Source organism: Coffea arabica, chromosome 9e (assembly GCF_036785885.1).
Source record: "Coffea arabica cultivar ET-39 chromosome 9e, Coffea Arabica ET-39 HiFi, whole genome shotgun sequence".
NCBI classification, from domain to species: domain Eukaryota; kingdom Viridiplantae; phylum Streptophyta; class Magnoliopsida; order Gentianales; family Rubiaceae; genus Coffea; species Coffea arabica.
In genome coordinates, this window is record NC_092327.1 from 39,696,847 (window position 1) to 39,717,260 (window position 20,414).

Below are 20,414 nucleotides of genomic sequence, written 5' to 3' on the forward strand. Positions count from 1 at the left end.
TTCTATTTCTCCAAACAAAGCAATTCACAATAAAGAAATTATGACTATATTGATGATGGGTGTTAAACACTGAAATTAAAATTCCTACTCTAAAATCTTAAATTCAAGTATCGCAGTGAGTAGGATCATCTCCTCATATATCGGACGATTTATCTCCTCAAGAGTAGTAGTTAACTAGGGGTTTTAGGAGTATTAAAACTAAACAATCAACGTAAATAAAAATAATCAAACGTAAGCAAATTAAATTTAAATCAATAATAAACAAGTTATAGTCAAAGAAAAAGTTTCGAAAGTAATTCATACAGCTGCTTATTGATGTAATAATTATTTCATTTATTCGTTAATAAATATGTTATAGTTACTAAATACGCACCTTAACTACTTGTGTAATCAAGAAATAACTATAGGTACGCCCATAGAATTTAATTTTTGGACTGTATTAAAAACTAAGTCTATATTGAACATTGAAACAGTCTAAACAGATGACATCCGAGGAAGACTTTTTTGTTGCTATTGGAGAAGTAGTCCGACCCTTGCGATTCTCCAGTTTCAATGAGACGGAGGAAGTAGCACTTGTTCCTCAATCACACGACGGTTAATTTATACTCCAATTCAGGAAGTGCCGAAGTAGCAATAATTTTCATCCAAAGTATGTGGCAGTGGCGGAGCTAGGAATTGTAATTAGGGGTGCGAGTCTCTGTTATTTGGACCAAGTCCAAATAACTTTCAAACATTATTGTTTGGGTCCTTGAGAGGGAGCCAAAGTGAAATTTTTTATCAATTTTGGGGGGGGCAAAACAATATAATAAAAATTTTTTTTATAACAATTGGAGGGGGGTAAAGTGAAATTTTTTATCAATATTTGGGGGGGCAAAACAATATAATAAAAATTTTTTTACTTAGAAATTTTTTTTTTAACAATTGGAGGGGGGGCGGTTGCCCCCCCTGGCCTCCCCCTTCCCTCCGCCCCTGTACTGGTCACTTTTCATTTTGATCGTTTCTTCTTGGTACATGCAATACAAAACTGGAAATCCGATGGGGGCAGTTTAAGGTTATGCGATGGCATTCATTCGAGTTCCCGCACATGACATGTCACGGTCGGCAGCCCTCCTCCACCACATGGCACGACGGAGTAGTTCATTTTCATTTACTTAATTCCCATAATGACCTTGTGAGATAGGATTCATATTGTTAAAGATGCGAATCCAGTCGCTTGTGGGAATTATTATGTTAAAAAAAAAAAATGTTTTAAGCAGATGCACCTGCACCAGATAATGCCAGATACACGGCAGTAGAAGTTTTTATGTCATCCTTGGCTCCACGTAACTGCATATGTGGAATAAATTATTGACATTTAATGATTTCATCCTATGGTTTTCTTCAGAAATGGGACTGTGCAGAGAATTTAAATGGAAATGTTATAAGATCAGATTTCTTTCTCACTTTTTCTTTTCCTTTCTAAATTTCGTATTTTTGGATAAGAGTAAATTAGAAAAATTCATGAGGTGCAATTGGTTGACATTAGCGATTTGTCTGGCTGTAGTGATTATATCAATCTTCCACGTCAGGAAGGACAGCGCAGCGACTCGACTGCGCTTGGAGATTTCTACGCGGGCATATAGAGCCTGCCTGTCCCGGTTAAATCCTTTCACTAAAAGAAAACTAGACAAAATTAAAGACAAGTTATGTACAAAATATATATATATATTTTTTACACAAGAGAGTATAGATATACGATACAGTCCTTTTATTTGTATTTAAAAATTTTCCGTTTACACATGTATGGATTTAGATATGCGATGCATTGTCTTTATTTATAATTAAAAGTTTTCCTTTACGTGTGTGATGAATTTTGACTCGTTCCTGCAAAGAATATTGTAAGTACACTACATAAGTGTTCAAAATTTGATTGGAGCCGGAAAATTTGATTATTGAATAAGCAAATTATGCATTTTTTTTATGGGTTCACTTTTTATTATTTATATATTATGGTTGTTATTTAATTGTAATAGTAAAAAAGAGATATTATTTAGTTTTTTAAAAATGTTTTTGTTGATTTCTTCTTGAGCTTTTGTGCTTTATCCAGAACAAATAGTTGTATGTCAGTATGGCCGTTATCTTTTTACTAATTTTGCTTGTAAAATGTTGGCTAAAGATAAATTTGAGTTGCTTTTGGAAACCTCCTATTTGAATTGCTATTTTTTAGAGTTTTTTTTTTGTAATAGAAAAATGTATTGTAACAATTTGATATATGTAAGTTAAAAAAATAAATATGTTCACAGAAGTAGAAATTCTTTTGGGAAAAAATGACTTTCTAAACAAGAAGGTTTCAAGGGAAAAAATAGCTCATAGACAAAATTAAAATATTGCAATGCAAATCAAAGGATGTTTAGAATGAAAAAAGTGATATAATAAATGTCCAAAAAGGCACCAAATAGCTGATCAACAAAACAACAATGACAGAAAATACCAAAGACAGACAGTGACTTGAAGCAACATGACAGAAAAAACTAAAGACATTAATGACTTAAAGCTTAGAGAGAAGAAAAAATAGGATGAAAACGAAAGACGAAGCAACATGCAAGAGCAAGAATAAGATAAAAACAAAAGAAGAAGCAACATGGAAGAAACAAAACAGCAATAATGCACAAAGTACATCTATGTATAATAGATAATGTACATACAAAATATGCATAAAAAAACAAAAGAAAGCCAGGAAGGAGAACCTGAAGAGAAGTTAAAAAAACCAGTGCAGATGAAGAGAAAAGAGCAATGTCTTCTGGCGCTTTTTTTTTTTTTTTTTACCACTTGTAAAACTGAAACCAAATTTTGGAGTTGAATGATAAGCAAAGCCAAAGGCAAAGCGGCGGGCAAAACTGATGCAAACCAGTCTCGAATGTTATACAAATACGATTAAGAAGAAAAAAAGATCATGTAAGTAGCATCTTAAAGGAGAAGAGAGTAATTACACTATGTTAATCACTATTTACTGATTAAGGCCTGATTCGCATCCAACAAAACAAAAGGTCTAAAGACTCTCCAGCTAATGAGAGTGGGCAACCACACAAAAGGAATCTAGCAGGGCAAACGTACAAGTAAATAATACATTGGTTAAGGCAGCACTTGAAAATAAACGGTCTATTTTTCTTTTTTCTTTTTTCTCCGAAATGCACTTGAGAAGGGAACTACAGTAAAGTTGCAAAGTGTTTCTTATGAGTTGAAGGATGTTCTTTTTTATTTACAATCTTTTTTTTTTTAAATTTTAAGTGGAGTGCAGTTCAAAATGCTTTTTTTTTTAAAAAAAAAAATTATGGTTAATATGCACTTGAAAATCAGCTGTTATTCACTTTGTTCTTCATATTGAGCGTAAATATAATTATATATATTAAACAAGATTTTATATTAAGTGAACTGGGCAAAATTACATTAAGTCAAATAAAAACACTTGAAAAGGGAAGTACAATGGAAGCACAAGTCAAAGAAATAAAAAAAAAAATTGGGATCTTGCATTTTGTTCAACATTTTTTTAATTTCATTTTAAGTGAGGTTGGCTTGAAAATCACCTACAGATGCACTTCAAAAGGAAACTACAGCACGGAATACTCGCTAATGCCTTCCATGTGCTCTGAATATCCAGTCCATTATTTGGAATAATTTTTTTTTTAGAAAAAAATTATTATTGTTACCCGTTTTTTTAATACGATGTATGCAAGTGGTTGAAAATGAGTTAATGATTAAAGCAAAATTTTTTCGATGATAAAGCAAATAAAAACTTTTCCACGACTTCTCTCTGCAGTACGACACCAATACTTTTTTCTAGTCTTCTAGTCTTATCCATCACCAGTTCCAGTTACCAATTACCATACCTTTGGCATGCATATATAGCTAGCTCCTCGCAAGCCTAAACCAGAGGAAAAACTTGATTTGTCATCTTTTCTGATTCCGTCTTGGCAAAGAGTAAAATGGATGGCAATGAGAGTAGGCATCACGCTGTCCCCGACGACTCAAAAGCCCCTCTGCTTCCAATATCTGATTCAATCACCGTCAAGTCATCCCACAGCCTCAATTCATGTATTCAATCCGTCTTCACCCTCCAAAACTTCTTCATTCTTTTAGGCCCCTTACTGTGCGCCGTTATTTGCCTGTGCGTAAAATTTGATGGTCCGGGGAGTAGTGGGACCGCCACCGCCGCCACCAGCCGGAACATGTTGGGTGTTCTGGCGTGGATGTTCGCTTGGTGGCTCACGGAGGCCGTTCCGATGCCCATCACTTCCATGTCGCCCCTCTTTCTCTTTCCCCTCTTCGGGATTGCTTCCTGCGACGATGTTGCGGAAGCTTATATGGATGATGTGATTTCCCTCGTCCTTGGAAGTTTCATACTTGCTCTGGCTGTTGAGCACTATAACATACATAGAAGATTGGCCTTGAACGTGAGTTCTCCTCGTACCCATCAATTAATTAAGTACATGTTTCTTGCTCCTTTTTTTTTTTTTTGTTTCATTTGGATTTTATTGTTTGAGTTTTGAAACCAATATTTCAAAACTTGGAATGAATGTTTTTTTTTAATGGATTTTGGATCGTTCTACTGGTTGGGATTTTCCAGTTGTATCAGCTTGCCGTTTTTTGTTTTTTGTTTTTTTTTTCCCTGGTGGACGTTTTTGCTTCCACTCGTTCACGTCCAACCACAGATAATATTTGTGTGCCGAATTAAATTTTCTGTTTTTAACAAGAATTTTGTGAAGCAGAAGGAAGTAGAACAAAAGTGTCTACTTTAAGAAAAGGTTGAGATTGCTCATCATGCATGTCCACATTCATTAATGCATACACAATCAATTTTGCAAAAAAAATAAAATTCATATTTTTGACCTATCAAACTCCATTTAAATGTCAATTACTGTACTCTCTTTTTTTGTTTATTTTTTTTTAACCCAAAATACTTTTAAAAGCATAATATGCATTGCAAATGGATCAATTACTACTAAATCTGTTTCGAATATTTTAATTAATGAAGGGGAGGACAAAGTGACAGATGTAAAATCCGAACCAAACAATTCCAACCTAATTGTCCCCTCCCATCTTTTGACTCATCAACCTACGTCCATCCATCATCATCACAGGACCAAAACTGCTAGCTAGCTAGTCAGTACCATGTTGTCCTGCCCTTATCCCACAAAAAAAAAAAAAAAAAAAAAGAAGAAGAAGAAGAAGAAGAAGAAGAAGAAGAAAAAGATGATGATGAATTTTTTGGGTGAATTTTTTTTTTATCTTGACTTGCATTATTTTGTCAATGGGGGTCCGTATGCAGATAACTCTGGTATTTTGTGGTGATCCCTTGAATCCACCGTTGCTTCTGCTGGGGATTTGTGCCACGACAGCGTTTGTGAGCATGTGGATGCACAACGTGGCAGCGGCGGTGATGATGATGCCCGTAGCTACTGGAATTCTGCACAGGTTACCGTCGGGCCCCACTCGGTCCAACGAAGTCACTAATTTCTGCAAGGCTGTCGTGCTGGGCGTAATTTACTCCGCCTCCGTGGGAGGGATGAGCACGCTCACCGGGACCGGTGTCAACCTCATATTGGTGGGGATGTGGAGGAGTTATTTCCCTGAGGCCGATCCCATCAGCTTCAGCACCTGGTTCTTCTTCGGCTTCCCGCTGGCTTTGCTCATTTTCTTTGCTTTGTGGGCTATACTTTGCTTGTTGTACTGCAGGAAGAGCTCCGGCCAAGCTCTCTCAGCCTATCTCGATAAATCCCACTTAAGAAGGGAGCTTGACTTGCTTGGTAAGCCCAGGACTTTTACAGCTTCCGATTCTGCTCAAAGATCGTTTCTTTCAATTTTTATTTATGATTACAAGTCTAAAGTTTCATCTGATCTACTGTGCAGGTCCAATGGCTTTTGCTGAAAAGATGGTTCTAGCCGTGTTTTCTGTAAGTCTAGTCTGGATTTAATTAGTGATCAAATGTTGATTAACTTCAGCTACTTGATTTCTGATTTTGGGCTAGTTGTTACTGTCAGATATTGATACTGTTATGGATGACGAGAAGCATCACAGATGATACTCCCGGATGGGGCGCTCTATTCAAGGGGCGCGCTGGTGATGGAACTGTTAGTGTAAGTGTTATCCTACCTTGATGCTTCTTGGCTTCTTGCCAGCCATATTAAGGTAGTAGTTTCTGTTTAGATAGCTTTAAGCGCTTGGTCTGCGATGTGCGCAGGTGATGATGGCAACCCTGTTGTTCATAATTCCAAACAAGAAGCAGAAGGGAGAGAGATTAATGGACTGGAACAAATGCAAGAAGCTGCCATGGAACATCGTACTACTCTTAGGGGCAGGCTTTGCAATAGCTAATGGAGTGAGGTCAAGCGGGCTGGCAGACATCTTATCCAAGGCTCTGGATTTCTTGGAGGCTGCCCCATACTTGGCCATTGCTCCAATTGTTTGCCTGATTAGTGGGACAATCACCGAATTCACATCTAATAATGCCACCACAACCCTTGTAGTCCCACTCCTGATCCAAATTGCAAAGACGATGCATTTGCACCCACTCCTCCTCATGGTGCCAGGTGCCATTGGGGCACAGTTTGCTTTCTTGCTCCCAACAGGAACTCCTTCAAACATTGTGGGTTTTACAACCGGACATATTGAGATTCCGGACATGATCAAGACCGGATTGCCCCTCAAGATTGCTGGCACTTTAGCGCTGTCTATTTTGATGCCTACTCTTGGTAATTTAATGATCCTCTTCATTTCCTCCTCAATCAAGGTTTCTTTAGAGCATTTTGCCTGATAATCTTTCATCGCATGTTGATGTAGTAAAATTGAGGTACTGGACTTTATTGTCATGTAGGCCTCTCATGAACAAGATTCTGTGACATTTACTTTATTGTCTCTTCTTGCAGGTACTCTTGTATTTGGAACGGACAAAGAAGTTGTACACATGACAAACGGTCCCTTCCTGCACAGGCATCGAATTTGAGCACTCAGCCATTATGGTTGTTGTTTATTCATTAAGCAAGCTTTACTTTCTATTAGACGCGAGCTTAGAATTTTTTATTTTATTTTTTTTTTTTGGGGGGTTTTCTTTTTCGTCCTCATCCATTCTGTATTTATTTGTAAGATTCTATTGTGGGGTCAATAACTTCGTAGGGCTAAGGAAATAGTCATGTACTACTAATGAATAGAGAATGCTGCTGCATTTTCAGCTAGTTTTCAATGGAAGCTTGTGAGTTTCGTATGATTTTCAATTGTGGCGTCGTCTTCTTTTTCTTTTATTATAGTGAATTATAAAAATTTCTGCTCTTGGTTTTCTCCAAGGATGCTAGAGCCAAATTACGTGATGATTATACACGTTTTCTTACCCCAACCAAAAAAAAAAAAAGGAAAAATATCTAAAAAATAAATTGATGCCCCCAACATAATAAAAGAAAAGAAGTAACAAAAAATTATCCATCATTCTTACTTCTTACCAACAAGATGAGAAACAAAAAATAAATAAATAAAAATAAAAGGACCATCCACCACCGACAAGCTGAAACACGTTTTCCACTGGAGATGTGATGGAGCCAAGGACAGGTCAATTTGCCAATAGAGATTAAACGAAGGTCCATATATTTTGCCACTAATAAGGAAAACAAAACCTCTACATTTATTCAACTTTTAAAAGGAAAGAAATAACTGCTATCAAAAGAAAGGAAGGAAATAATTATTATTTGTAACAAAAAATCAAGAGAACATTTATTCATAATTTAATACAGATTCCATGATGATAAATTACTACGTCTCAGCACAGTCAAATTGAAACCCATCCACCAGTACCAACGCATAAAACATCAAAACAAACGTAGCCTTCGGGAATGGTTTTTGACTCCAATTCCCGCAGGTTTGATTTTGGTCTGATTCCGGTTCAAAATTGAACTGTGGTTGATATCTAAACTGGAGCCAAGGACAGTAGGCCAGGTCATGCTCAGGCTGTATGGCATTGAGCCAGCCATCGACGCTAAAATAACATCCTACTGATCTTATAAACTGTACTATTTAGCCACTAATTAAGGAAAGTAAAATCTGTCTTTTCATTAAACATTTTACCACAATGAATGAAGTCAATAAATTGTTTCGTAACAAACACGGAGGATGTTTTTCTTCTATAATTGATCAGGGATCAGGGATATAAATAACGCCCCCAATAGATTGAAACCGCCCGTTCAAAATCCATCCATCCATCCATCAGCCCCTACACCAATAACCGACGCTGCAAGAATGGCTTCTGCCTTTCCCCATCTCCTCCTACTCACCACCCTGGCAGCTATCTGTCTTTTCTCCGACGTCCCTTCCGCGGCTTTGGGCGGTCGCCCCAAAGATGCCTTAGTCGGCGGTTGGAGTAAGGCTGACCCCAAGGACCCAGAGGTGGTAGAGAACGGAAAATTTGCCGTAGATGAGCACAACAAGGAGGCCAAAACCAAGTTGGAGTTTAAAACTGTGGTGGAGGCGCAGCAGCAAGTGGTGGCCGGCACAAATTACAAGATTGTGATTAAGGCATTGGATGGCACTGCTTCAAATCTGTACGAGGCCATTGTTTGGGTCAAGCCCTGGCTCAAATTCAAGAAACTTACTTCCTTCAGGAAACTTCCCTGATCAGATTTAAGAGGATGTAATAAGCATGTGTATTTCTTGCTTAAAACTGTGGTATGGGAGATGTATGTATAATCATGTGTAGTTCTTGCTTAAAACTGTGGTATGACTATGAGAGATGTTTGAAGTGTACTACAAGAGCTTTCATACATATGCAAGAGTTGAAGCACTTGTTTGCTTCTGATAATAATAATAATACATCGTTTTATTTGATCCATCCATCATTTGTTTATCGGCTTGTTTAATTTAATCCTGTGTGTATCCTGCTCTAAATCTTTTTTTTTTCTCAGTTAATCCTAGAACCTTTTTATTTTCTTAGTTAATCCTAGAACCTTGCCTGAAGAAAGCCAAAATGATCTGCGTAATAGCGGTCTCTGTCGCTTGAGTGGTGGAGTGGGGATGATAAGAGCGACTGAGAGAGTGCAGTCTACACCTGGGAATGCAACTTTACCAGGGTCAAGCCCACAATTAACGCCATGCTCATGAATCAGAAGTCTCTCCTTTTTTTAAAAATAATAATAATAATAATATGAATGAGAAGTCTTAACCAGTCTTCCCCAAAGCAGCCAACCCAAGCATCAGAAAACCGTATAAAAAGAGGTCTCCAATTACCACTGAATCACAAATCTTATGATCTATTGATATTAAGCATGAAAAATTACAGTACCAGTTGGGAAATCATCGAGTGCATGACCATTGTCATTATCATCGAGTCCCCATGTTTTCTTGTTTCGCTACCATCCATAGTTTACTGTGGGCCTGCTCGGATCATGTATGTAATCCTTACCTAATTTAATTTAGTTTTTCAGTTATCGTAAAATATTGTCTAAAGATAAACCAATCTATCTTGCCTACACTTGGAGGTTGATCCGTCCAACTCCACTCACTGATGAATATGTTTAGGCATGTGATACATTTTGAAGGGATTAAATGAGTGACTCAATTAGACCAATTTAAATAGTAGGTAGTAGGTTGAGTTGCATCACCCATTTATGTCCATTTAAAATTTAAAAAATCATTCAAAATATCCCTTACATTTCGTAAAATGAATTTTTCAGCCTTCACTTGTAAAATGTTAACTTTACGTCTCTAGATTCAAGCTACCAAAATTTAGTTCCAATTAAAGTTTTCGACCGCTTTTTAGCTGAAATCACAGCACGGTCCACATGAAGTCATGTTTTATGTATAAAAATGTCAAATCCCACAATTTTAGTGGCAACAATGATTATATATTTGATTGGATCTTACTTTTTTAGGGAGAAAAATGAATATAGTTCAGGCTAGATTCTATTTTTCTATGAGCAAAAATAAATATACTTAGATCAGATCATTTGTTTGACTATAAATAGGATCTAATTTTTTTTGCCAATAAAAAAATAACCATATATGAGTCATGTAATGGATTTAGAGTAAAAACTAGTCGAAAACTGAGGTTGGGATCAAATTTTACTAATTTAATTTTGCAAGGGATGTAAAGTTACCATTTTAAAAGTGAAGGACAAAAAAATTTATTTGACGAAATGTGAAGGATATTTTGAATGATTTTTCCTTTAAATTATACATTCAAAATTAATTTTTTGGTAGGTGTTGAGTGGATAAATTTGAATTTCTTATCAAACCAATAGTAATAAAGTATCGATATTTCTTATTAAATAACAATCAAAAAGAAAAAGAAAAAGAAAACAAAAAAGTAAGTGAATTTTAAGCAGGCCATATTGGGTAATTAGGTGTACCCATACCCTTTTGAGAATATACACATTTTAGTGCATTTATTAGATAGATAGAAATAAATTCAACCAATTATGATCAGTCTCTCGTCTGAATCACCGATTTTCACACTTTTACCTAACCTTGAGAAACAAACGAAGACCCGGAAATGACAAACAGTTAAAATTTTAAAACCGAACTCAAATAGGGAGCTGATCATCTCTCATGGGCTTGTAACCTTAGTTTAGTAATATCAAATTTGTGAGATCATAGACAGGCTCAATTGAGCTAAGTTGCACCCATTCCGTACAATTCAACCTTGATCCAAAATAATCTTGATTCAAATAATTTTATTGTTTCAAAGAAATAAAACAAGGCTGTTTGGATTCATGAGATTCAAATAGCCTGTTTATTCATGGAGGGGGAGGGTTGGGTGGTAAAATGGGAGGGATTATAAGTAGAATGTTTTGGGTTCAAACCTTCCCACTTTCTGAAAAAAAAAAACAACAAAACTGTTGATTTTAAAATTGTCAATTGCATTGCCATCATAACTTGGTTACTTGGGTAATTACTGAGAGCCCTAAAAAATTAATGAAATCCTAGGGACCAAACTTAGGTGAGGCAAGGAAGGGCCACCGCATTACGTAGTAGGGGTGATGTTAAATCAAGTAGCTCAACTTGAACTAGAGCTACTAAAAAATACCGTCCGGTCTATTTCGAACTTAAGAATCAAGTACTCGACAGCTTGATGAGCTCTAATAGAGTATTATATTAAATAATTAAAAAATAAATATTACACACACACACACATGCACGAAATGGACAATATCTTTTTTTTTTTGTCGATACGATAGCTTCCTACGCTATGGGGAGGGGGAGGGTTTAAAGAGATCTTGAGGTAATTCGGAAGGGACTGAACTACCACCGGACCAGACATGTGCATTATGCACCCACCTTGATTTTTTAAGCAAGACCACATTTAATTGTGACAAATTGGTGGCCCACCAAGCCTTAATGCATTGGTGGTGGACAATACCTGCTTGGCATTGTTTTTGAGTCTTGTCAAGTATTTTTGCAACTTCCTTTAGTCAAGTTTGAGCTGGAGTTTCTTGACTCGTTCGAACTCAAGTTCGAGTTTAAATGACATTCATATCCTTCGAGTGAGTTCAAACTCGAGTATGGCGCTACTTGTGCTCGGCTTATTTTGACAGCCCGCCTACCATGGGTGGGTGAAGGATCAAGAATGCACTTAGGGCGCGGTTTCCATGGGATTAATTATGCTTATGGTAGACCTTTGTGATAAATTATTTGGAGATAAGGCGGCCCATACCAACTGATGTGTGAAATGTATGTGAAGCAGGGGTGTTAAGAAACCATCAAATAAGTTTAGTTATCTTTTGGACGCTTTCCCCGTACATATTTAACAAGGTTCAATCTATTTTTGTAACTTTGATAACAGGATAAGCACACCGACAAAAATTGTAGTTCTACTATCTTCTCAGAAAAGAAAAATTTTTTTTTTTGAGGGTCTACTATCTCAAATCAGTTATGCAAAATTATCTCTGAAGACAAGTATCCATTCTGTGGCTTGCAGTCCTTATAAGGTGTAAAACTGAGCCAGACTCTCTGCCCACTGAACTTCTTCAAAACCAAAATAATGTGTAGAAGATCTTTCAAGCATCTCCTTTTTAACCAAATCCCTTGGGGCACCATTTTCTGCTTTGGTTGCTTGAACCTCTGGCCTAATCGGGATACAAAGCTATTTCATAACAGGCCATCTTGTGAAGATCCTGATAACTTCTGCTTGTAAGATTTGACCATATGTTTCTATATTTATGAATCAATTTCAACACTCCCCCCTTCCCCCCCCCCCCCCCCCCCCCCAAAAAAAAAAAAAAAAGAGTTGTTACTAACTAGATTGCTACACAACATTCCGTCAGAAAAAAGGATTGCTACATAACTATTAACTACATGTTTAGTTTAGTGAAAATGTTGGACCACATTGGGCCTTGACTTTTACACAGAACGAGTGGTAAATATATGAGCAACTCCTTTTCTTTTTCAAATCACTCGTGAAGAAAATCAGCTGAAATCTTGAGTGGTTTGATTCAAATTTCATGCCTGTATCTCATGGAACTAGTCGGTTTTTCAAAGATGTCATTGTCTTAGAGTCTAACAGATAAGCTTTTTTTTTTTTTTTCTGAAGTGAAAAACGTCAAACTAATAGCCCAGTAAAATATAATTATCCACAACAGCTAACGATTAATCAAAAAGTTACGAAAGAATCTGGAGCTTATCCAAAATCAGATCCTTATGGTGATAATCAAATTGGTCCCAAAATGGGCAATAGTGCTTCAAAAAATTGACTGGCTAGTTGATTTTCGATGATCGATATCATTAAAAAATCACAGCAACAAAATTGGCATCGAAGTTGATTTTCAAAAGTGGATTTCATTAAAAAGCCAAGCAATAATAGGCACTCTGGCGTACGTGGCTCTACAATTCTTCACTAACAAGCACAAATTAACAAGAGTTAGGACAGACCCACCTGTTCTCTGGCTCCACCATAGACATACCAGAAGGTATATCAGGGATATCAACCCTTTTTTTTTAAAAATTTTTTTTTTTTTTGATAAAACATCATAATTTCGTTAAAATCTACACCAATGACAGAAATTATATCATCAAACATATATAGAAGTTAAAGAATAGATCTGAAAAATAAATACTACACCTATGAAAGACAAATAAAAATAACACTATCTCAGGGTTCTCAAACTAATACAAGGGGTTTGGCGTTATCAACTCATGTAAGTAGATGCAAATCAGCCGACTCATGTAATGATTTTTTTGATAAGTTAACTTTATACGTAATCCGATTTTTTTTGCTAATCTTTGTTTTCTATTTTTTGATTTTAAAATTAACAATAAATACAAAAGAAATGCCCAAAATCACTACTAAATTATGATAATCTCACTACTCAAAAAATTTATAAACTCTGAATCAATTATTTCAACATTTTATTTTCTATCTTGTAAATTCATAATAAAATACCATCAAAAGTATCATATCATAGTGATAAAATTATTATTATAGTTGTTTATCAAATAGTATATATGGACATGAAAAATTTGACACCTTTTCCTTATAATTATATTAGATTATCTTATAATTCTATAGGAAACTAAATTAAAATTCATTATACAAGAGTATTTTTGGGTATTCATTTAAAAATTTGACTAAGTCAATATTATTTTAAGATTTTGTTACTAAAACTATCAAATCAAGGGAGGTATGTATAATTTTTAAAACTTCAAGAGAGCTCAGGGAAATTATCAGAAACCTCAGGGGAGGTTTCTGAAATTATCCCAAAAATTTTGTTGTCTAAGCCGACGAACGGAAACCTATTTTATTATGAGGGGTTCATTTAAAATTATCGTTGTAACGCTTGCTCCGCGTCACAAGTCACGCTTTCTCTCGATGCTGCAATAAAATCCAAAAAGGTTCGTATTCATGTGGTCGCAGATATATCCAAAGATTTGAGCTAAGCAAATTCAAAGTGGCTATTACTAGTGGCAGTACATTTCCCAGAAGAACTGCAGGGGACGATGGAATCTGATAAACCGATGCCCCGACACGAAACATACCAGTAAACTGTTAAACTTGTTTTTTTTTTTTTTTCCCAAACCCAGGAGAGTGATGGGAATAAAAAGGAAAAAAAATGAGTTGAGAAACAAATATCTTTAGCTTAATTTAGGTTTAGAAAGCAACAGTTTTTAATGCAAATCTGGAGAAGTTAAAAGTGGATAAATAGTGGGTGGAATTGGAAATTAGAAGGGATTAAAAATAGGGGTTTGCTGGTCAGGTGGAACCTCAGCTGCGACGCACGGAGCCTCGGCGTCGTCAGCTGCATCAGTGACTCAGAGGCAACAGCACCAGCAGCAGCCGCCGCCGCCTCGAAGGCTCCCATCGTCGGCGGCATCGGATAGCAGCGACGGTAACGGTGGCGGCACTGGTAGTGGGAAAAAGATGAAGGGCTTGTTTAAGTCCAAACCCAAGACCCCGGCTGACCTCGTTCGTCAGACTCGGGATCTTCTCATCTATGTCGATCGCGGCCCCGATGCCACGCGCGAGACCAAGCGCGAAGAAAAGGTAAAGCTCCCTTTTTTTTACGCTTCTATTTTGTTTAGGTTTTCTAGCTCTTCGGTTTTCCCTTGCTTCTTTTCTTGTTGTTTAATTAGAGGAAAGAGCTGATCTGGGTATGATTTAGATTTGTTTTTCTTTTAAATGGAATTGTGTGCATTTTTATGTGAATTTAAATTATGGGTTTTTTTTTTGGGAAATGCTAGATGAAGTGGAGTTAGATGTTCTAGATAGGAATGGAAGTGTTGCAACTGGATTCAATTTTTCTTCCGTGTTTTTTGTTTTTCAATTTTTTGGATGAGGAGGGGTGAGAAAGTGGTCGGGGATCGGATGCTGAGAATCTAACCATCATGGTAGGACGAGTTTGGAATTTAATATTCTATAATAGTTAACTGTTTCGTGCTGTATGTATACATTTCTGGTTTTTGGCAAGAATATCCTGTTTCTTTGTTGAAGTGAATGTATTTAGTGGGAGTTTTGTGTGTGGATGTAGGTCAGCTTATAATCTGTGTTTATTTAGTTATTGAGACTGTAGCCTTTTTCAAATTGACGTCTGCAGATGACGGAATTAAGCAAGCTTGTCAGAGAATTGAAGTCAATTCTTTATGGAAATAGTGAAGCTGAGCCTGTAACAGAAGCTTGTGCGCAACTGACCCAGGAGTTCTTCAGAGAGAACACACTACGCCTCTTAATCATCTGTCTGCCAAAGTTAAATTTGGAGGTAAGTATGATGGATATTCTTCTTAAATCCACTCTGTCCATTTAGTGCTGATTTGTGATGACAACCATCATCACCTATTTTCACTATTCTCGCTTTAAGGTGCGTTGGAAGTGGAATTTGGATACTTTTTATTTCTGCTCATTGTTGATTCTGACATGGTTATCCTTTCACAGACCCGTAAGGATGTTACTCAAGTTGTTGCAAATCTGCAGAGGCAGCAGGTCCAGTCACGATTGATTGCCTGTGATTACTTGGAAGCAAACATAGATTTGATGGATATTTTGATAGGCGGGTAAGCAGCTGTTTTAGAGCTTTCGGAACGTTGTATTAGTGAATTTTGATGAATTCCTGGATTTGACTTTTCTCGTTTCAGTACCCTTTGGAATGTTAATCCGATTAATCTAGGTTTAGAATGATATGCTTTTCACAAGATTCTTGAGCAGAAGTCATTGTGTTACTTATCCACATCATGTGTTGCGAGAGGAAATAATTTATCTCATGTCGAGTTTGATATGTCATTATGCATTTATCTGGCTGTATTTTCAATAATGAGTTCCAGTCAATGAGAGATGGAACTCAGCAAGCTCATGTAATTGTGAAATGAATGTGATCTTTTATATGTATAGATAGAGAATACTACAACAACTTCTGATGGGAGTATTTTCTTGCTCTTTTTTTTCCCACCGTGGGGGTGATAATTAAGTAATGAAGAAGAAACTCTGAATCTCAGTACAGTGTAGTATATAAAGCAAGTTAAAATCTACATTACATTGGGTACTGATATAGTAGAGTTTTAATTGGCATCATCTTAAGTTGCAAACATTTGCTCTCATGCAAAGTGCCTTTCTTTCTAATTACACAGCTTAAAAGTCATTCATTTATGTCTTTCTAAATATCATCTCTGGAAGATGTGTTTTTGGCTGTTCCCCGTGTCTTAACTTTACTAGAAGTGGGGTTTCTTGTTTCCCCTCATTGTTGAATTATTGTCTTTTTTCTTATTTTGGGTTATTTAACTCATTCATCTTTGATGTTGGATTATTCAGTTATGAGAATCCAGATATGGCTTTACACTATGGTGCTATGCTTAGAGAATGTATACGCCATCAGACTGTTGCAAGGTGCCGAAAGTTAATCTTTGTTTTGGTTGTAATTTTGCTTATTTGATTTTTGGGCTTAAGTATTGGAAAGGGAAATAACACCATACGTTTGCCTCCTGTTTTTGGCTCTGATTATTTGACAGTAATCTTCTTTATGAGCTGTTTTACCTATTTAACTTCCATATTCTAAAACTTGCCATCATTCACAGGTATGTCTTGGAATCGGAGCATATGAAGAAATTTTTTGATTATATTCAACTTCCAAATTTCGATATTGCTGCTGATGCTGCTGCAACTTTCAAGGTAAGGTGCTTCTGACTAAGAGCGCAAGAGCTGTTTTACTAGAGAAAGTCCTTTTTCCTGTTAATGTGTAAAGCAAATGTATATAAGCTGTGCTTAGGCTAGTTTCCCTTCCTTCCATAGTTTGTTCTTCTTATTTCTTCAAGTGATTTGTAAATATTTATGTTGCTGGTTGAGCTTCATGTACCTACTAATGCTTCAAGTAGAAAGGTGCTACAAGCTATGTGCTTTGCTAGTCTTTTCTATAAAATTATGTCGGAAAAGAAATGTTGACCAAGTTTTATGTCTGGGATTGCAATTGGAGAGTAGTTTCTATAGCATTTGCTTAATTTTTATGGTGTTTACTCTTTTTCCACAATTGGCAATCCACCATTCTGCTGTTGTCTTGTGATAACTGTGCACTCTGACTAGTGATAGCAATCATTTGTAATTTCATCTGGGATTTATCAAGCATCAGGTTTGACAAGTTCGTCACATTGCAGGAACTCTTGACAAGGCACAAATCAACTGTAGCTGAATTCCTTTCAAAGAATTACGACTGGGTAAAGGATTTTGGTTTGCTGCATGCATATTCTGTTATCTCTCTCTGTTGCCCCCTCCCTCTCTCAGTGTGCCTGTGTGTCTAACAAATATCGAATGTACCCTATTTGGAGCTTCAACAAAAAGATTTTCTTGGATATTTTGTAAGTCTAGCTGTTAAAAGTTTTGTTATTGCATTAGTTTAATTTATGTTTTGGCATCAGGGATTCAGGATCACAATACTTATTCAGTTAATTCTACTTTTTGTAAGAAATTCAGTTAATTCTGGACCTCCCTACCCTGTGATGCTCGTGTTGTTGATCTGGCATGATATTATATGATTCTTGTGTAGCTGCTTTGACATGCTTGGGAAGCTTTTCTACTTGGTTGTCTAATAATGTTCTTGAATGTGTTTAGGAGCTGTTGTTTATATTACAAATAATGTGATGATTGAAATACTGAATCAGCATTTCTCTGTGCTTCCCCTATTTTGAATATTAATCTCAGTCGACCTTTTGTTGTTGTTCCTAATGGTTCTTCTTAGCAAGGATTGACATTTTGTTATGGAGCAATTGTAGACTGCTATTAAGTATCTAATGTGAAATCTGATATCACAAGATGCCAATGATCAATACTTGTATCGGTTTATTACATCTGTTGCTTTCTGTGTGCAACATGATTCTTTGCCTAAGCAATCTATGTTACCTTCTTCTTTCTCTTTTCTTTTCTTTAATATGTAGAAAAAAACTCCCATGGCAAGCTATGCTTTAGATCCTGATTAATGTTCATGGTTGCAGTTTTTTGCTGAATATAACTCAAAGCTGCTTGAATCTCCAAACTACATTACCAGAAGGCAAGCTGTCAAGGTAGGGTTTGGATTGTGATTGTACCTTGTATGGTTATCTAATTTCTATTGCTCAGTCTTGTTTCTTGTCTTTGATATATTTATTTACAATAAAATGTTAATTCTGCCATTCTGTAGGGCCTTACTGTGACATATTTGATTTGCATATTCACTATGGCGTATATTATGAGAGAATTCTGTCCATTCAATTTTATGTATGTTGATTGAAAATGGTGTATGTGCTTACTTAACGGTTTATTGAGATGCAAGGAGTAGTAGTTTTCCAATGAAGGCATCTGCATAAGTGTTCCTTAATCTATGCCTTTCAACATTTTTTTTTCAAACTAGGAGGAATATTGAGAAAAGGATTGGAATTATAGTTGTTAAAATTTCTAAAAGCCAGGCATACAGGAGAAAATGAAGGCCATCTTGTAGTAAATTTGTGTTCAGGGGTTTCTCTCCATTCTTTTTGAAGTGCGAGTCTCTCTGTTATTAAGAGTTCCAAAATTTTAACTCTTTAGTTTGCATTCTCTTACTCAAGTGAACTGAAGAGCTATACCATGGCACATGCATCTGATGCATTTATTCTGTCCATTTGGCCTTCTTTTATCCTATCAGCCAAAGAAAATTTAGGCGTTCATAGGATTGATTGTAATTTATCGTTTTAGTCCAGTATTTATTATTATTATTATTATTATTTCTGTTTGAAAAGTTATTGTTTAAGACAATTATTCTTTTGGTGGTCACAGTTGCTGGGGGATATGCTGCTTGACCGCTCAAATTCAGCTGTCATGACTCGATATGTTAGCTCAAGAGACAACTTGAGGATTCTAATGAATCTTCTTAGAGTATGTTTTCTCCTCTTGATTGAGAAATACCATTTGGTTGGGCCTCTCTGTCTCTCTCTCTTCTTGGCGTAAATAAAGATATTGAAATAGTCTGGAGATCATCTTACTGCAACAATGTAATAAAGAAATTGTTCTAAACGAATAGATAGATATTGGCTAAGGTCAAATCTTATTGTACTTTGAATGTGTCATTCACCAAACTCCCTTTTCTTCCTTTCTTGCCCCTTGCCGTTGTAGACGGTGAACTATATTTTGTTCTTTTGTCTCTTTTGATCTGTTACATCTGTTGTTCCATACTGAACAAACACTTGTTCTCTGGCAGGAATCCAGCAAGAGCATTCAGATTGAAGCATTTCATGTTTTTAAGGTATTGCTTCGTATCTCAACCACCCTGGTATATGCTTTGCCAAGAAATCAAGGCCAGGTTGGTGTTGGTTCTTCCTGACCAAAAATGCAATTTTTGTCCCACAGTTATTCGCTGCCAATCAACATAAGCCCCCAGATATCGTTAGCATCCTTGTGGCAAATAGAAGCAAACTTCTGCGCCTCTTTGCTGATTTCAAGTTGGATAAAGGTAAGAGAGAACAAACATGGACGGTTTACCCTCTCCTGGAGCTTATTGGGTTTAGCGCATTCTAATTCTAGTTGTTTGCGTCTTGGTGCAGAGGATGAACAGTTTGAGGCTGACAAAGCCCAAGTTGTCAGAGAAATTGCTGCGCTAGAGCCGAAAGAGGGCCCATGAATGCGGCTTTGTGTAGTTCCATTAGTTGACATGGCCATGTTATTGTAATATCTGTCGGGAGTTATTTTCTTCCCTCCATTTTATTTGCAACGATAGTTTCTAGTGACAGAATATCTGGAAACATGGACCCCCTTTTCGTAAAGCTTTTCATTTCTTTTTCTTCTTCTTTAGTTTGCTGGAGGCTTCTATATTCCGGATACAAAGCTGGAAGACGATACGTTCAGCAAGAGAGAGAGATGTGAATACGAATGTGAATGGTGCATGATATATGACAGCGAGGAATGTACATGGCTGGTATTATTATATTAATAAGAATGTAAACCTTCAAAGCATTTTGCAGACTTGTTGGTATCTTGAGCATTGTAGAGGAAAAACCTGTGTGCTGCAGCAAATGAATATGGTTAAGAAGCTGTAGTGTTCTGTTCTGAATTCTTGATCTAGTTTTTGTTTTGTTCGTTAAAAGGAAGGTGAAGAATGCTTTTTTTTTTTTTTTTTAATAAAATTTTTAATCATTATGACAATTTAAGTGTACAAGTCAATGGAAGAAAGCAAAAGAGAACAAATAGTAATTGTCTAATGTAGCAGTATTTGTCAAGTAATCAAAGAAGGTCCTAAATAAAGTCGCAGTCCGGTGCACGGTTTCATGGTAGCTTTCAGATGAGAGGAGAAATGGTGTCGAGAATAATAATAGAAGCCTTCAACAGGAAACAATCAAAATAATTCGCCAGATGGAATCAGAATTTTGGCATATTCCTCAGCATCGCCCTTTCTGTCAGGCTGCTTGGTGGAAATTCTCGTGTTCGCTTCCTCTCTCTCTCTCTCTCGATACAACTAAAATCAAAACCTGTTTTTAGCCGTAC

General features: G+C 36.4%; 3 protein-coding genes across 4 annotated transcripts; all 3 read left to right on the forward strand.

The window, feature by feature from the left end:
• Nucleotides 1-3,670: 3,670 nt before the first annotated feature.
• Nucleotides 3,671-7,248, forward strand: LOC113710607 (tonoplast dicarboxylate transporter). Its single transcript, XM_072066322.1, has 6 exons — nt 3,671-4,430; nt 5,306-5,783; nt 5,887-5,930; nt 6,019-6,114; nt 6,219-6,729; nt 6,904-7,248. Exons 1-6 carry the CDS (start codon nt 3,963-3,965, stop codon nt 6,978-6,980), a joined length of 1,674 nt encoding a protein of 557 aa, XP_071922423.1. The 5' UTR covers nt 3,671-3,962; the 3' UTR covers nt 6,981-7,248.
• Nucleotides 7,249-8,156: 908 nt separating this feature from the next.
• LOC113709295 (cysteine proteinase inhibitor A-like) lies at nt 8,157-8,849 on the forward strand. The gene has a single exon (XM_072066323.1). It carries the CDS (start codon nt 8,261-8,263, stop codon nt 8,633-8,635), a length of 375 nt encoding a protein of 124 aa, XP_071922424.1. The 5' UTR covers nt 8,157-8,260; the 3' UTR covers nt 8,636-8,849.
• A 5,172-nt stretch (nt 8,850-14,021) lies between these two features.
• On the forward strand, nt 14,022-19,886 carry LOC113710327 (putative MO25-like protein At5g47540). 2 transcript variants are annotated; one of them, XM_072065877.1, is made up of 12 exons: nt 14,022-14,492; nt 15,043-15,204; nt 15,378-15,496; nt 16,248-16,322; nt 16,511-16,604; nt 17,084-17,143; nt 17,918-17,986; nt 18,714-18,812; nt 19,135-19,179; nt 19,284-19,386; nt 19,478-19,598; nt 19,726-19,886. In XM_072065877.1, exons 1-11 carry the CDS (start codon nt 14,370-14,372, stop codon nt 19,552-19,554), a joined length of 1,026 nt encoding a protein of 341 aa, XP_071921978.1. In that variant the 5' UTR covers nt 14,022-14,369; the 3' UTR covers nt 19,555-19,598; nt 19,726-19,886. The 2 variants fall into 2 exon arrangements, with proteins under 2 accessions (XP_071921978.1, XP_071921977.1); XM_072065876.1 differs by having other exon boundaries at nt 19,478-19,886.
• Nucleotides 19,887-20,414: the final 528 nt, after the last annotated feature.

Excerpts from the sequence above, each read along its gene's own strand:
- LOC113710327 (XM_072065876.1), top strand. The coding sequence starts at position 14,370 with ATGAAGGGCTTGTTTAAGTCCAAACCCAAGACCCCGGCTGACCTCGTT. Across the intron at positions 14,493-15,042 it reads AGACCAAGCGCGAAGAAAAG|ATGACGGAATTAAGCAAGCT; the intron begins GTAAAGCTCCCT and ends TGACGTCTGCAG. Across the intron at positions 19,387-19,477 it reads TGATTTCAAGTTGGATAAAG|AGGATGAACAGTTTGAGGCT; the intron begins GTAAGAGAGAAC and ends GTCTTGGTGCAG.
- LOC113709295 (XM_072066323.1), top strand. The coding sequence starts at position 8,261 with ATGGCTTCTGCCTTTCCCCATCTCCTCCTACTCACCACCCTGGCAGCT.
- LOC113710607 (XM_072066322.1), top strand. The coding sequence starts at position 3,963 with ATGGATGGCAATGAGAGTAGGCATCACGCTGTCCCCGACGACTCAAAA. Across the intron at positions 4,431-5,305 it reads ATAGAAGATTGGCCTTGAAC|ATAACTCTGGTATTTTGTGG; the intron begins GTGAGTTCTCCT and ends GTCCGTATGCAG. Across the intron at positions 5,784-5,886 it reads AAGGGAGCTTGACTTGCTTG|GTCCAATGGCTTTTGCTGAA; the intron begins GTAAGCCCAGGA and ends TCTACTGTGCAG.